Consider the following 17,721-nt stretch of genomic DNA (forward strand, 5'->3'; position numbering starts at 1 on the left):
ACTACAGATAAAAAGTGAAGAAAAAAAAAACAAAAACAAAGGGTAAGGGCTGCTGGTGTGGCCCACTGGTTGAACACTTACCTAGCATGGGCAAGGCCCTGGGTTCAGTGTCTAGCACCCACCTCTCTTCCTCTCCCCACCCCCTCAAAAAAAAAAAAAAAAAAACAGCTGGCAGTTGGTAGTAAATACCAATAATCCCAGCACTTAGGCAAGAGGATTGCTCATTCAAGGCTAGCCTGGGCTAACATACAAACCCTGTCTTAAAACGCAACCAGCAACAAAAAAAACAAAAAGATCTAGGCAAAAAGATATTTCACAATTTCCTTGCTACAGGCAGAGCACACATTTGACTCTGAGCTTTCTAGGAGTTGTCACCAGAAGGGAAAAATAATCCAGAACTTAGTAGGTTCACAGTGTCCTTAAGATAGAAAGAAACCGGTTAGTTCAGGGCTGGAGGCGAGGCTCAAGCAGTAGAGCACCTGCCCAGTAAGCATGAAGCCCTGACTTCAAACTCCAATACCACCAAGTAAATAAAAAATAAATAAATTGATAAATAAACCTGTTAGTTCAGAAAGATAACTAACATTTGGTGCTATCAAATTAGAATTCCCCATAGGGTTCCATATAAAGAGGGTTATGTTGTAACTACTTCTTCCTTAACATCTTTAATTTAGATAGATCGCTATTATTTAGCACCTTTCCTCAGCACAGTTTTTTGTTTGCTTGTTTTTTGAAAGAGATGGGGTCTCTGTGTTGAGCAGACTAGCCTCAAACTCCTGGACTCAAGCAGTTCTCTTGTCTAGATCTCCTGAATACTTGATACTTAGCTGCTGGCCCAGTTTTTAGTATGTACTGAGATTGAGCTTCTTGATAAGTACCTAAACTAAGAAGGGATGTTTTATACATTTTATACAGGCTATTCATATGTAGGATTTAAATTCTTTTGTGAAAACCTAGTATTACTTCAAATAGAATTTGTGGGAATGCCTGCATGTTAAAATTCTTAGAAAATGGATCTTTTTTTTTTGAATGGTTCTGGGATTTGAATTTGGGGTCTCATACTTGCTAGGCAGGCACTCTACTGCTTGAGCCACCTTGCCCGCCCTTTTGGTTGGGTATTTTTTGAGATACAGTTTCGAGAACTGTTTTGCCCAGGGCTGGCTTGGAACCACAATTTGACTGATTTCTACCTCCTGAGTAGCTAGGATTACAGACATGAGACTCTGGAGCCCGGCTAAAATTTGTATTTACTTTTTTTTTTTTTGTGGAGGTACTGGGGTTTGAACTTGGGGCTTTATGCTTGCTAGGCAGGTGTCTACCACTTGAGCTATTTCGCCAGCCCAAAAAAAATTTTGAATGTTACATCCTTGTCTTTCTCCTCCTTCTCTTTAGCTTGAAGGTATGCAGAGCATATTCTTCCAGAGTATCCAAAATAATAAATCCATTAACAGAGATTTAAAGAAAAAGAGGGGTCAGGACACAACCCTGTTTTATGCTGCTGGAAGTTAATTGCTTCAACAGAAGATACTTCCTATGGATCAGGACTCATGCTAGTTTTCACCATAGATTAAATGTAAGGTGGTGTGGTTTTTACTCATCTGTAATAGATAGGGTTCTGCCTCTTTCTTCAGGTATGCCCAAGATTCAACCTTTATTTAAAAACAAGATTTTTTTCTTTGACACTTCTAAAACTGTACTGCTGAACCTTTTGAATTCAAAGCCAAAATAATTATTTCCTTTCTTCTTCCCTCCTTCCTTTCCTCCCTTCCTCCCTTGTGGTATGGCCCTCACTCTGATTTTTTACTCAGTTTGTCATTTTAGCTTCAACTTCTTAGTAATACTGTATTTGCCAATTGTTTAAAATTTTTGTGTTTAGGTATTTTTTATCATGTTGCTTAACACTTTTTTCTTCTTCTGAAATCTGCTCAAAGAATTGCCAATCATTTCCATCAGTTTTAGGCATGCAGTTTATAATTAATGGTCAGTCCTTAGCTTACATTACATTCATATTCATACACATATTCTACCCACCCCACCCCCCTTTTTTTTTTCCTTTTTTGGTGGTACTGGTAGTTGTACTCAAGGCTTCATGCTTGCTAGGCAGTTGCTGTATTGCTTGAGCCACTGTGCCAGCCCTTTATTGTTTTGGGTATTTTCAAGATAGAGTGTTGTGAACTGTTTGCCCGGACTGGCTTCGTTCAAACTTTGATCCTTCTGATCTCTGCCTCCTGAATAGCAAGGATTATAAGTGTGAGCCATTGATGCCTGGCTCTCCCATGTTTTTTGAGCCAGTGTCTTGCTATATAACCCATATTGGCCTTGAACTCTTGATCTTCCTGCCTCAGCCTCCAGAGTGCTGGAATTACAGACTTGTACTACAATACTGGGCTTCTCTTTATTGTCTCCTTTTCCATCCCTACCCTCCCAACTCACTCTTAACTAGATGGTGTGTTACTTTAGTGGATTGCATTTTATGAATCTTTTATGTTAAAACCTCATAGCATAGAGCCTAGCAGGGTAGATAATCAATGAATATGCTTAGGTCAAATCTTTAACTATAGTGTAAGTTTCTATGGACAGGGATTATCTCTTTTTTTGGTGGGGAGGTGGTACTGATGGTTGAGCCATTCCACCAGTCCCACAGGGATTGCCTCTTAACATTATTTTCAGTATTGGAGTTTGAGTCAGGACTTAGTGCTTGCTAGCAGGCACTCTACTGATTGAACCATGCCTCTAGTCCTTAACATTACTTTTATGTTCCATGCCAATTTTCATAGATAAAAACACATAGGTTAAAGTTAACCATGTGCTGGGCTAAATGCCACACAGTATTTGTTGCTTGGTTTGAATGCTGGGTACCTTGCAAATCTGCAGTAAATAAGTTGAATAATTGACACTGAGTTCTTTCTAAAGTTACTTGCATTAGTGGAGACAAACATTGGCGTTAATAATAATAAACTAGAAATCAGGAGAGTGACACTGTCTGTTTTCTATTTTGGTTATCATAACTTTTGAGCAGTTGCCCTAAAAATTGCCTTAACAAGTTGCCTTTAGGATTAAGATTCATTCCCTAGGGAAGAACATCTTTGAGACTGAGAACAAATAGTGGACTATGTTTAAAAGGAAAAAGTCCATATTCCTGTAATTGCAGTTTTACTGTGAAGCTCTTAAGTCATTCTCCTTGCTTCCATCCTAGTCTAAGGCTTTGGTCATCAACTACCAGCCGTCTCTTAGCTTTCATATATCCTGTACATTATCTCTAGAACACTCACCATGAAACACCAATTTCAGAAAATTCCTCCCTTGCTTGAAGATTGCAGTGATGTCTGCATTGGCATAATTCTTTTAGGTTATGTGTTTCAGTATTCACCATTGTCATATAGTTAAGAAAACACCAAATGGTTATGTCTCTTACTGTTTGAAGGATGGTTGGAAATATTAGTAAGCTTTTTTCCTCCTGTTTTAAAGCAGTGGATTTTGTTGTTATTTCTTAATTTTGACTTTTTTTTAATCAGAATTACAGTGCCATTCTAACCATGTTTGTGTTATTGTCCCTTGAAAATGTAACATTTGTAAGTAGAAACTAGAAGAGTAATATACATAAAAAAGTATATAAAATACACATAAAAAGTTCTTGCTGGGTGCTGGTGGCTCAGGATGTGCCTATATGAAGAGGGCAAAGATCAAGAGGATCACAGTTCACAGCCAGCCTAGACAAATAGTTCTTGACACCTTATCTTCAAAGTACCCAACATCAAACAGGGCTGGTGGAGTGGCTGAAGTGGTAGAGTGCCTGCCTAGCCAAGTGTGAGGCCCTGAGTTCAAACTCTAGTACAACCAACCAGCCAACCAAATAAATAAATAAATAAATAAATAGGTCTTTACTTTTTGCAGTTTTAGTCTAAAGATGAGACAGCTTATTGATTTTTCTACAGAATTTAAAAATCAGTATATATTCTCTGATATATGTTAATTAATGTCCAGTCTTTAAAAAGAAAGATGATACTAAAACCAACCCCAAGCAGCTGGACTTTGATAAATTTTATTGCCCAGATTTTAGAATTTGGGTGTTTGGATTTTCTAAAAACAGGGGTGAGAATAAAGTGATCTAGTGTGTCTTTCTGAGAACACAGTAAATTTTGGTATCAATTTTACTGTGATGTCTGCAGTAATCATTCAGGAACACTACATGCCTACTGTGTGCTAATTACCATAAATTTATTTTAAAGACACAAAGAAGAGTATGTCAAAGTTGCAGCTTTGGAGGACTGTTGTTGAGGAGACATCACAGCAGATAATTACAGTGTAGTGTAAGAAGTGTTAAATATGTGTATGTACAAAGTGCTATGAAATCACAGAAGAGGGAGTTGACTCTGTTGGCTTAATTTTTTTTCTGTCAAAACTGTTAAAATGGTAAATAAGACCTCAGGTTCTGCTGTTTGTGCTAGCTGCTAAGGGCATTGCTTATGCTATTTAAATATCATTGATAAGTATTAGGTTGAACCTGTGTAATTGCCAATTATTGGCAGTTTTACAGGATATAGATGTAATAATAGTATTTTGTGTGACAATTTAATAGTTCTATGCTTGTTTTTTTGTAATGGCTTTGGGTTTGTTTGTTTGTTTTCTGATGGTACTGGGGTTTGAACTCCAGGCCTCAGGCTTGCTAGGCAGGCGTTTTGCCACTTGAGCCACACCCTCAGCCCTTGTGTGACAATTTAAAGAAGGAAATAAAACAGTCATTTTTGCTAACACTGTTTGAGAATTGTTGGATAATTAATATTTTATTAAAATGAAGCTTTGAATATTTAATAACTGAAATTTATTTTGGGATTTTTTTTCTTTTGGGTACTGGGGTTTGAACTTAGGGCAACTACACCTTGAGCCACTCTACCAGTCCTTTTTTATTTTGGGTATTTTTGAGAATAGAGTCTCAAACTCCTCATCTGTGTCCCCTGAGTAGCTAGAATTACAGGTTTGAGCCACTGGGACCCAGCAGGAATGTTTTTTTTTAAAGGTGGGTGTTTCACTTTGTTGCCTAGGGTGGTCTTCTCCTTCAGCATCTCAGTAGCTGGCCACCATGCCCAGTCAGAAAAAACTTTAGTTTTGTTTTATTAATTTATTTATGGTGGTGCTGTAGTTTGAACTCAGAGATTCACGTTTGCTAGGCATGCTCTCTCCCACTTGAGCCACTCCACCAGCCCTTTTTTGTGCTGGGTATTCTTGAGATTAGGTCTCCCAAACTATTTCCTGGGGTGGGCCTTGAATCAAGATCCTCCTGAGTAGCTAGGATTATAAGTGTGAACCTCTGGCACCTACAGAAACATTTTTTGAAGTTCAGCTTGATTTCTTTTATTTTTTTTTAAAGAAGAAAAAAATTATATACACACATAATTAGCTATAAAATACCATTGATTATAAATTATTTAACAAATGCTTGTAACTAGAAGTATAGTTACTAGTTTGGAGAGTTTGCTTTCACAGTTTGATTCCCTACAAGCATTTGTTGAATGCCATACACAGTGCCTTAAACTAGAGGTGCAAGGTTGAATCAAATTTAGTGTTTCCCCCTAAGAAGATCAGTCTTATACCAGAGATAACGGGTATACAGTTACATTCAATGTGGGAGGGAGCATTATGTAAAATCAGTGGAAATGTTTCCCCAAAAAATTCTTACACAGAAGCTCTATACATAGCAGATAAAAACAGAATCTTACCTACTTGGCCTCCTCTCTGTCCTCATGCCTACTGTTTGAAACCATCATTGTGGGAATCACAAGCAAACTTGGGGGCTAGGGTTATAGCTCAGTGGTAGAGCCTTGCCTAGCATGGGTAAGGCCCTGGTTTCCATCCCTGGCACTGAAAAACAAACACACTGATTTGAATACTGGTCCTGCTACTTTCTAGCTGTTTGACCTTGGATATGTGACTTAACCTTAAGAGAAATCTTCAACTAGCTTTTCTTACTGAGACTTACAGGAGTCAAAAGGAATTCAGTAAATGGTAACTATGAAGATTACATATTCATGCAATGAATGAGTGAGTCTAAAGAAGATGCTTCTGTCTAGGGAATGGGCTGGTCAGGAGAGACTTTAGATGGTGATAGGCTGGCTTCCTTTTAGGCCCTATCTTGAAGGTGAATGGGAAAATTCAGATATATAGGTTAATACATTTTAGTAATAAAGATTTGGGCATGTGGAATGCAGGCTTGTTACACATTTTGGAGATGAAAGGCATCATTTGAGTTATAGGTAGCTTTTTTGTTTTGTTTTGTAGTACTTGTAGTTGAAGTCCGGGTCTGTGCTTGAGCAAATACTTTACCACTTGAGTCAGTACTCTACCACTTGAGTCATTCTCCTGTCTTTTTTTTTTCTTTTAGTTTGTTTTTTAGCTAGGGTGTCTTGCTTTTGCCCAGGCTGGCCTCAGACTTTTTTTTTTGTTGTTGTTCTGAGGTTTGAACTTAAGTCTTCATGCTTGCTAGGCAGGTACTCTACTACTTGAGCCACTCTGCCAAGCATGGTCTCAGCCTTTGACTCTCCTGTTTCTGCCTCCTGAGTGGTTGGGATTACAGATGTGTTCTATCACTTCTAGATCTGTGTACATTTGTTGAATCACACTTTAGTATTAGGCGAAGAGATAGACACTTTCTTTGGCTAATTGTTAGCTACTAAACTAAAGGAAAAATTACTCTAAACCTGAGTTTGAAGGTTGTTTCTAGTAGTGCCATTTGTAGACAATTTCTTCCTAAATGAAACTGGATCCCAGTGTGTTGAAAATTAGAAATCATCTTTTTTTTTTTTTTTGGCAGTTTTATAACTTTACTTTCACTTAGCTGTTCTCATCCACATTGACTACAGATTTTTGAATGTAATAACAGGGATATAGGTCACCAAAGTATAGAGGTTGTTTGGTGAATCTTCATCCTCATTATGTTTTCTGTTATCTGCACAGGGATATGTTATGGGACATTGCTTATTCCTTTGGCCCAGACAGCTTTGTTGAGCCTGGTATATCCATGTGCACCTCTGGAGTCCCCATCTCCTTCATGGCAAATTTCTGTATCTCTTTGAGTGCCTGAGGGGCACGCTTCTTAAAGCCCACTCTATGGATCCACTTGTGAATGTTGATGGTGTGTTCTCGGGCCAACACTTCGTTGATGGCAGAAAGGTCCTTCTTAACTACTGTTCTTTGCAGAAGCCATTCTGCCAGGCTGAAGTTGGATAGGCAAAAATTAGGATTCTTTATGTCCTCCTCTGAAGTCTTAGATAAGCCTAAGATTCAGTTTAATGGTACTACTGCTATGGATAAATATATATTACTTTGGAGTTTTGAGAGAGATAGAAAGGAAAAGTGGAGCCAGGGTGCAGTGATACATGCCTGTAATCCTAGCTACTCAGGTTCAAGGCCAACCTGGGTAAAAAATTTGCCAAGAATCCATTTCGATCAATAAAACTGCCTATCATCCCAGCTACTGCTGTCATCTGAGCTACTGAAGGAAGCACAAATAGAATTTCGGTCCGGGCGTAAAAGCAAGACCCTATTCGAAAGATAATGAAAGCAAAAAGGACTGGGTTTGTGCCTAACAGGCAGAAGACCCTGAGTTCAGACCCCAATACAATAAATAAATAAATGTTGAGAAATCATAGTTGGATACTTTTTCTGCTTCAACAGTGAAAGATTGTTCCTTGTTTGTAATAATCAGATTTTAGGCAAAACCTTTTAGTGTATAGGCTAACAAAATGAACAGATATTAATTAAAATGGAGGAGATAGAGAAATTAAGAGTAACAGACTTACATATATGAAAAATCTTACTAGGTATTGTTGTAAGCATTTCATATTAACTCATTTAATCTGCTTGACAACCCTATGAACTAGATGCTGTCATTATTTGATGCAGCTGTATCAAATAACATAGATACAGAAATTTGCACAAGATGCCTAGCAAGCCAGATCTTGTTTACCACCTGGGTATTTATTTATTTATTTATAATGGCCTGCAAGCTAAGAAGACTTAGCTTCTTAGCTTGTTTCTTAATGATTGAAAAACATAAATGAAAAATATATTTGTAAAATTTATTTTATAAATCAATTTATAAAAATTTACATGAAACTCAAATTTCAGAGTGGATAAGTTTTATGGGAACAAAGCCACATATTTTCCTTTATATATAATTTATTGTTGCTTTCTCACTTCAGTGGCAGAGTTGAGTACTGAATAGCCCACAAAACCACATAACCACTTAGGTCTTTGAAAAAAGTTTGCTCATCCCTGTTCTAAAAACAAAGGAGAAGGAACATAAGCTAAAAAGCAACAAAACTAATATAGATGAAAAGGAATTTGATAAGTTGTAAGAATTTTTGTAAATGCCACAATGTATCCCTAACTGAGCACAATAATAAAAAAGTATAAATTGAGAAGAATGTGTCTTTATGAGGATATACCAGGAAGACTAGATAGTTATGTAATGAACAAAGTAGCTATATTTTCTTTAAGGATTTTTAAAAGTCTATTTTATAAAAGCACAACTATAATGAGAAATGCTTAGACTTATTTCATAAACTTGGAGGAAGACCTATTTCATATTACTATCTCTTCAAGATATATTGGAAGGATTTTGTAATACTTTTGTGAATTTGAGAGGTCACTGTTGTAATTACTGTTGAAATTTGAGTATCTTTGCTTCCTAATTTGATTTTGTTCTTGGAGCCCAGATAACTTTTTCTTTCTTTCTTTCTTTTTTTTTTGGTGCTGGCAATCAAACCAGGGCCTTGCATGTACTAGGTAAGCATTCTACCAGTAAGTCATACCCCAGTCCCAGATAACATTTTTTGATGTTGAAGATTTCTCAATTTCCCTTTCTTTGTAATGGTTATTACAATTTTTTCCATGATACTAGGGTTTGAACTCAGGGCCTTGATGCTTGCTAGGCAGGCACGCTATCCCTTGAAGCCACACCTTCATCTCTTGTAATTTTGCTTTCGACCTATTAGTAGTAGCTGTAGTTTGTACTACTGACTATAATGGCTTTCTTTTGAGAATGTACATCAAAATCACCTGGAGAAATTTTTAAAATTCTTATGTCTCCTCAGCAGACTCTTGAAGGTGAGGCCTTCGGCGCATACTGGTTAAGATCCCTTCAGCAAAATTAATTTGAAAACAAAAAACCCCACAAAACCATTTGTGGCAATTATTGTTCTGTTTCCCTGTGCTGTTTACTAGCTTAAAGAATCATTGCTTAAATTTATGTAAACAGCATCAATTTGTTGAATTAGCTCTCTTTTTTTGATAGCACTCAACTAAAAGAATAATAGAATCCAAGTTGGAAGTTACATTACAGTGCAAGTCATATGATTTCGTGCAGTAGTTTTTATTTTATGAGGTAATTATCTGTTATCATAGAATTCCAGCAAGTCAGGAAAATAGTTTTACAGGAGATCTACTTTTTTTTTTTTTTTTGTAGTTAAGGAATACTGGACATTCTAGAACCATTTGTTTTGCCAATTTGCCTACCAGGCCCTTTGCCTATGCACGAACCATGGAAATTATAGATATTTTTCTCATGTTTTCACTTAAGTGTATATTAACACTAAAATAAATTTAAAAGAAAAAAGTGACCACCATGACTAAAATATTAAAACAGTGTATGTTTACATTTTTTCACATTCCTTTCCTCTGTTTACAGGCATGTGTCGTACAGAACAACTGATTCGAGATTTTAAAACACTAAAGCTGTGTCCAACAATATCTAATAAACAATTTTTTCAGTTTCTTTGGAAACTGATCAAAGTAGCTTCATGTTGAAGTCAAAGAAGGGGACTTTTTTTCTCTTTTGGGAGTAATAAAGAAGTAGTCTTCGAGCATCTTCCAGTAAGTGAAGATGGCTGTCTTATTGTTGCAGGGTGGAAAGCAGTTTTTTATTTTTGTTATCCCTCAAAGGACTTAATTTCCTTGGAGGGTGGTACCTAAGTAGTAGAGTTTAAGCAGTATGAGAGTAACTACAGTACAATTTATTGATAGGCTAAACCTATATGAATAAAGGGTTCTATATTACTGTAACTTAGAATCAACGTGTATTTGTGTGTTGTGTGTGAAGAGAGATTGATTTAACCTTGTTGATTTTAAGGAATTGACTCACTTGATTGTGAAAGCCAAGTTCAAAATCTGCGGGGTAGACTGACAAGCTGGAGACTCAGGGCAGAAGTGATGCTATAGCTCACATCTGAAGGCCATACTTTCATAAATACTACTTGATAAATTCTACCTGATTTTTAGTGTGTTAGAGAGAACATGATTAATCTCCCATTTTGATTAAATTTTGTTGCTTTAGCTTGAAAGTTTAGGTTAGATTCACTAAACTTTTGTTGAGTTGATTGACTAGCCTAAAGTTGTACCTTGCTTTATATTCAGCCACACATCAGGGCTGTATGTGTGGCTCAAGTGGTAGAACACCTTCCTAGCAAGTACAAGACCCTGACCTCAAACCTCAGTACTGTCAAAAAAAATTATTGGAACTGTAACATCCACCTTAGAAAGGAAATTTACATGCTATTCACGCATATCAGATTTCTAATTTACTTTAAAATTTTTACCTTATTGTAGTCTATTTCAAGATTATTTTACCATACGATTCTTTTGTTGTTTATGTAGGATGGTAGGCTATTAGGTAGGATTCTGAATGTAAAATAATGACTTTTCTATTGGGTGTTGGTTATCTGTACTTTTTAAAGTTTGGCGTGATTTTAGCATCATGTACAGCCAGCATAACCAAGAGAATAGGTTTTACTTTCCTTACTCAGATTGAGGTTTTATTTCATTAAATTATAAACAAAATGTTTTTAAATTCTCTTTTACTAACTTAAAAAATAAAAGATTAGTTTGTTTTTCTTTAGTGGACTGTGTAAAGATAATTGGATAAAATGGCAAAAATAGGAGTATTCTTGTGAGATGAATAGCCATATAGACTAATAAGATAGCTACTATGTTTTGGAGCTAAAGTCTAAAAATCTTGATAATTCGTAGGATATATTAGTAGTAGTAGTAGTCAGTAGAAGTAGTAGTAGTAGTAGTAGTTGGTGGTACTGGGGCTTGAACTTAGGGCTTCATGCTTGCTAACCAAGTGCTCTATCATTTGAGTCACAGTCTTTGCCCATTTTGATTTTGTTATCTTTCCAGCAGGATGTCACTTTTATGCCAGGACCTACCAGGACTGTGGTCCTTCTATTTGCACTATCATTGCTGGAATGATAGGTGCATGTCACTCCCAGCTTTTTATTAATTGGGGTGGGGGTATTGCCAACTGTTTGCCTGAGATAGCCTCAAACTGCAGTCCTCTTGAGTACCTAGAGTTATAGGTGTGAGTTACCATATCCAGAACAATTATCCTTTAATATTATCAGATACAATAAAAAATGTTTCAAATTTTAGATCTAGATCTAAATATGGCCTATAAATTGCAGTTGGTGATATGTTATTTGTCTTTTTTAATCCATAGGTTTCTCTTTCTATCTCTTTCTCTTTCCTTGAAATTTGAAGAAGTTGGGTCATTTGTTTTTATCTTTTGTTTTGGGATATGGACTTTATTGTATACACACACACACACACACACACACGTACGTACATGTGTGTACATACGTATATCCCAGGCTGGCCTAGAACTCATATGTCCCAAGTTGACCTTGAATTTGCGGTTCTGTCAGCCTCCGAGGGCAGGGATTATACATGAGTACTGCCATACCCAGCAAAGGTCATTTGTTTATAGAACTGTACACAGTCTAGATTTTTCTGCTTGTATTCTCATGGTGTCTTTAATATATTTTTCTCCCTTCTATACTTCTTGCAAGTTGATATTTGAAGTCAACAAAGACAATCAGATTGAGATTTGATTTTTGTGGCAACAGTATTTCAAAGATGGTTTAGTGTTATTTTCCCACTATACCAGTAGAAAATATAGTTGTATAACTATACATCATGCCTCATTTTCTCTGGCAGTATTTGTTTAAAGAGTGAAAATAGTGATTATAAAATCCTTCCTTTCTTCCTTTCTCCTCTGTCTTTTTCTTCACCATCAGCATCTCATGTGGCTGAGAACAATGTCCACTTTTTAGTATTTCCAGCAACTTCTATAAGTTTAGAATATGATACCATCTCTTATTTCCTTGCCCGTTTAATTATTGTTTCTGACATGCTCAGTCATTTCCATAATGTGTTACTGAAACCATTCTCTTCAAGTGAGCTAGCTTGCTGAATTTAGCAGTCCTACCTCAACCTTATTTTGCTCAGTAGTTGGACAACTTTGGATACTATTATTGCCTCTCCTTGAAATACTCCCTTGGCTTTTGTGACATGCTCTATTTTTGCTTTTAAACTGCATCCTATCTACCTCAATCAGACTTTTCTTTCTTTTTTTTTTTTTTTTTTTTTTGTAGTGTTGGGGATTGATCCCAGGGTCTTATGCATGCTAGGCAAACATACTTTACTACTGAGCTATACCTCCAGCCCTAATGACTCTTAAGTGTTGGTGTTGCTCTCTCTGTCTCTAGCCTAGGCTCTGTGCTTAGCTTGCCTTGCACATTCTCTGTGGCTCATCTTATTCAATGCTGTGTTTTCATTTATCATCTGTAAGTAAATACCATTCCCCCTCTTGTTTTTGGCAGGTCAGTTCTCTTCAGAACTAGCTTTTTTTGTAAAGCCAGGTGAGGTGGCACAAGGTAGTATTCACAGCAACTTGGGAGGCTGAGGAGGAAGGGTCATAACATCCAGGCCACTCTGGACAATATAGTGAGACTCCATTTCAGAAACTGAATAACTGGCATATAACTTTTTTTTTTTTTTTTTTTAATGGTACTGGGTTTGAACTCAGGGCTACACCTTGAGCCACTCCACCAGCCCTTTTTTGTCAAGGGCTTTTTCAAGATAGAACAAACTATTTGCCTGAGTTGTCTTCAAACTGAGATCCTCCTGATCTCTGCCTCTTGAGTAGATAGGATTATAGGCGTGAGCCACTGGTGCCTGGCTATAATACATAACTTAAATCCATCCAGTTCTCTTTTACTGCCTCTGTTCCAGTGTAGACCTTCATCTATCACCTTCATTACTTCGGGTCTCCTTTCTGGTCCACTTACTATGTGAAAATGATTTTGTCCTTCCTTCCTTTCTTCCCTTCTCTCTCCTCCCCCTAGTACTGGGGTTCAGGGCCTTGCTCTGCCACTTGAGCCATGCCCCCAGTGTTGGTTTTGTTTTTGTTATTTTTCTAATAGTGTCTCAGTTTTATGCCCAGGTTGGCCTGGATTGCAGTACTTCTGTTTATACTGCCCGCATAACTGAGATGACAGGCATGCACCATGGTGCCCAGCTTTTCATTAGTTGAGGTGAGATTTTGCAGACTTTTTGCCTGGGCTGGCCTCTAACTTAATCCTCTTCCTCTCTGCCCTGGAGTGCCTAGGATTATAAATTTGAGCTACCACATCCAGCCGTGGGAGTAATTTTCCAGAAAAACTCTGTGACTCCTCATTGGCTCTAGGATAAATTGTAAAGACATGAGCTTCTTTTGTGTTCCATCCCCTGTTTTCCTGCTCATTTTCATCATGCTCATTTCCTGCTCATTTTCATGCAGTTCACACTATTCTGTTTAAATTGCCTTTTTATTAACTGATCCTTCCAGTAGATTGTAACTTCTTGTCTATAAAGACCAAGTCTTTTCCCTCATTAAACTTGGTGTTTAAAACAATGCCTGGGGCTGGCAGTGTGGCTCAAATGGTAGAGGGCCTGCCTTACAAGTGTGAAACCCTGATTTCAAACCCCAGTACCACCACCAAATATAAAAAAGGAAAAAAGAAAAGAATGGCTGGCACATAGTAAGTTTTCTATATATGTTTGTTGAATGAATAAATAAGTTTGTTCAGTACACAGATATACAATTTAATGATTTATGTTTCAGTTTTATCATTATTAGATAATCCTACTATTTCAGTACTGTCCTTATTTTTTATATGGATTTGCTTATTTGGTTAGAGGAAGCCTCTCCATAATTAAATTGGACAATATAAGTAGTCCTGATTGTATTTTCCTGATCAAGTGATCAAGTTGGGATTTTTTCCCATGCTTCTTCATGCCCCCCACTTTAATTGGTTAATTCCCTGTCTTGTGGTTCCACACAATAGAAACCTGTAGGCATTTCTGATAGCTACCCTGCAGATAATCCTGAACCCTATCATGTCCTTTTCAGGGTATATGAGTCCTTAGGTGCTTTGGCTTGGCAACACTTAAGACTTAGAAATGTGAGATTTAATTGGGAACTGTTAGATACCAAAGTTATCCATTGTGTTTCTGGGTTATCCATTATGTTTGGTTCTAATTTCACTATTTATTACTGCTGTTTTATTTCTCTGGACTTGGAGTGGTAGTGGTAGTTTTTCATTGTAATTTTTAGCACTTCTCTGTCTGAAGAATCAATAAAAATCATAAAATGAATTCAGCTTATATTTACCAGAGCTGTTCAGTGCAGAAAGAGCTCTCTTCTTTCAAGTCACCAGCTGCTATTGGGAGCATTTGAGCTCTCACTTTTTGACTCAGGGTTCATATTTGACTAAGGTTAATAGTCTCATTTTTCTTTCTCAACTAGTTTATTTACCATTGTATTCCCATTGTCTGGAACAGTGCCTGGCATGGGCATAGCATGAAAAAGACACTCAAGAAAATGATCCTTATTTCCTCTGCCCATGATAACGTTTCTTGATTATGTTCCCACAGGCCTTTCATTATGCATTAATTTCATTTCATCTAAATGATTATTTTGTATTACTTTGAAGTATCCCTTCCAATTGAATTTTATATATATCAGTAGCCTACTGGTTTTGTGGGGTTTTTTTGTTTTGTTTTTTTGTGGTACTGGAGCTTGAACCACCTTGAGCCACTTCACTAGCCCCTTTTTGTGATGTTTTTTTTTCAAGATAGGGTCTTGAGAACTATTTGCCCAAACTGGCTTTGAACTGTGATGGTGTGAGCTGCTGGCGCCTGGCTAGTAGCCTATATTTTAAGAGCATCTCAGGTGTACTTCCCAAATTCAGTGGAAATTCTGTCTAGCTATTTCTGTATAAGACAAGCTAAAAGAAATTTTTTTTTTTGTAAAACACAAGATTTGAAGAATGCCCTCCCTTTAAATGGGGAGGGGCTCTCTATGTTGTCCAAGTTGTTTTTGAACTACTGGGCTCAAGCAATACTCCTGCCTCAGCATCCTGAGTAGCTGGGACTACAGGCATTCCCCACCATGCCTTGTCTGAAGGGTTGGTTTTTTTTCTTTTTAAATTTTATGTCAGGGACTCACTAGGCTGGACTCAAACTCAGTCCTCCTGTCTAAGGCTCACCAGTGCAGGGATTGTAGACATGAGTTACCATGTCCAGAAAAAATTAGTATTTATGAGAGTTCTTGATTGTGTCACAAAACTTCGCCTCCATTTACTCTCAGTTGATTACATCATTTAAAAAATACTGTATAGAAATTTCTTTCATGGTGTTACAAATATAACAAGTATGGTCTCGGAAATGTTAAGTAATACTGCCTAAAAATTTGCTTAGGGAAGTGGATTACATGTAGAATCCAGAATAGTCCATTTAGGTTTTTCTTAAAAGCATGTCCTTCCAGAGGACATAAAATACATTGAAACCCTATTAAATCACTTTTGATTAAGTGCACTGGCTGAGACTATGAGACTGCTAAGCAGTTTATTTAAATCATAAATACCAGCCATTCTATGGTTATTGCTGGCTAACAGTTAACTGTGAAGGTCAGTTCCAGTTATGCTTGGTAGTTCTTGACATGGGTATAGTTTATGACATCCTCATGTTCTGCTTTTTTTTGTAAATTATAAATTGTCTTTCTTTTTGGCTGTACTGGGATTTGAACTCAGGGCCTTGTGCTTGCCAGGCAGGGAGGACTCTTCCACTTGAGCCATGCCCCATCCCTTTTTGCTTTCATTATTTTTCAGATAGGGTCTTGCTTTTATTTTTATGCCCTGGCCCATGGTCCTCGTATTTATACTTCTCAACTAGCTGGTGTGACAGGGGTGTACCACCTTGCCCAGCCATTGGTTGAAATGGGGTCATGAACTTTTTTTTGCCCACATCAGCATTGAGCCTTGATCCTCCCAAGTATTGGGATTACAGATGTGAGCTGTCATGCCCAACTCAATTTTTGTCTTTAAAGGAGAATTAGTCTTCTGTAATAATTGCATGTTAATTTTTGAAATTCACTGTATTTGGCAGGTAATATGACCAGGAATATGTAAATGTATATTAAATTCAAGCCTGGTGCCCATGGCTCACGCCTATAATCCTGGCTACTGAGGAGGATTGTGGTTTGAAGTCAGACCCGTGCAAATAGTTCATGAGACCCTATCTCAAAATCCCATCACCAGAAAAGGGCTGGCAGAGTGGCTCAAGTGGTAGAGTGCCTATCTAGCAAGCGTGAAGCTCTAGCAGCCAGGTGTAGTGATACATACCTGTAATTTTATCACTCAAGAGGCTGAGGCAGATGGTTTTTTTTTTTTTGTGGTACTGGAGTTTAAACTCTGCATACACCTTGAACCACTCCACCAGCTCTTTTTTTTTTGTGAAGTGTTTTTTCAAGATACTATCTCAAGAACTATTTACCTGGGCTGGCTTCGAACTGTGTCTCAAGTAAACCCATAAAATGATAAATATTTTGAATTAATTGATTTTTATACTAGATTGAAAATGTAATCTAATACTTATATTCACATCATAGTAAATGTGTTCTTTGAAAATGTGTACTGCAGTTAATAATTTAGAAATAACTTAAATTTTAAGTGAAAGAAATAATCTTTACTATCTCTTTCTCCTCAGGTGGAATGAACCTTACTTGTTGAATATCTCCTCGTTACTGGTTGGATTCACTTGCAAAAGAATCATTTTCCCCTGTGTGGAAGCCACTTGGTGGCATATTTAATTATAAATCCAGGGATTGCAAGGCTTTTTGATTTCCTGAAGGAGGGACATACCACTATATTAAATAAGCTTGCCATTACAGCCAAAATGGTGCTGTCCCAGAGACAACGAGATGAACTGTAAGTTTCTCTATTTTGTGCTTAATGGGGGAGGCTTAATGTATGGTGATAACATGCCTGTAATCCCAGTTTTGGGAGTGGAGGTAGGAGGATTGTGGTCTGAGGTTGGCCTGGACAAAAGTACTAGACCCTATCTTAAAACTAAAGCTAAAAGTGCTGTGGTATGGTTCAAGTGGTAGAGGGCTTGCCTAGCAAGTTGCAAGATCTGAGTTTAATCCCCAAGTATTGAATAACAGTACAGATTGGGGACTGGGGATGTAATTCAGTGGTAGAGTGCTTGCCCTGGGTTCAATCACTGATACTGCAAAGAAAAAAAAATTACTATTTGTCTTATCATGTGCACTCCATAGGAATATGTGTGTGCATAATATGTACACAGATTTTTTTCCCTAAATTGTTTGACTCAAAGTTGCATATATCAAAGAACCCCCCCCCCCACATCAGTGTTCATTTCCTAAGAATAAAGATATTTCTTCTATAAAACCACAGTACAGTTCACAATTTTAATAAATTTGACATTGGTGCATGCTTTTATTTAGTGTGCCTTCCATATTCCAGTTTTACCAGTTGACCCCAGGATGTACTTTATATTAAGGCATTTCTTCTGTAATATACCATGCAATCTAGAATCAAGTGT

General features: G+C 37.2%; 1 protein-coding gene across 2 annotated transcripts in view; it reads left to right on the forward strand.

The window, feature by feature from the left end:
* Pafah1b1 (platelet activating factor acetylhydrolase 1b regulatory subunit 1) overlaps positions 1–17,721 on the forward strand; it is a 66,692-nt gene that overhangs the window by 16,934 nt on the left and 32,037 nt on the right. For both annotated transcript variants that reach the window (XM_020186346.2, XM_020186337.2), the window contains exon 2: positions 16,864–17,084. In XM_020186346.2, coding sequence (XP_020041935.1) covers positions 17,053–17,084 — 32 coding nt within the window. In that variant the 5' untranslated portion in view covers positions 16,864–17,052. The remainder of the gene's footprint in view (positions 1–16,863; positions 17,085–17,721) is intronic.

Source organism: Castor canadensis, chromosome 11 (assembly GCF_047511655.1).
Source record: "Castor canadensis chromosome 11, mCasCan1.hap1v2, whole genome shotgun sequence".
Classification (NCBI taxonomy): domain Eukaryota; kingdom Metazoa; phylum Chordata; class Mammalia; order Rodentia; family Castoridae; genus Castor; species Castor canadensis.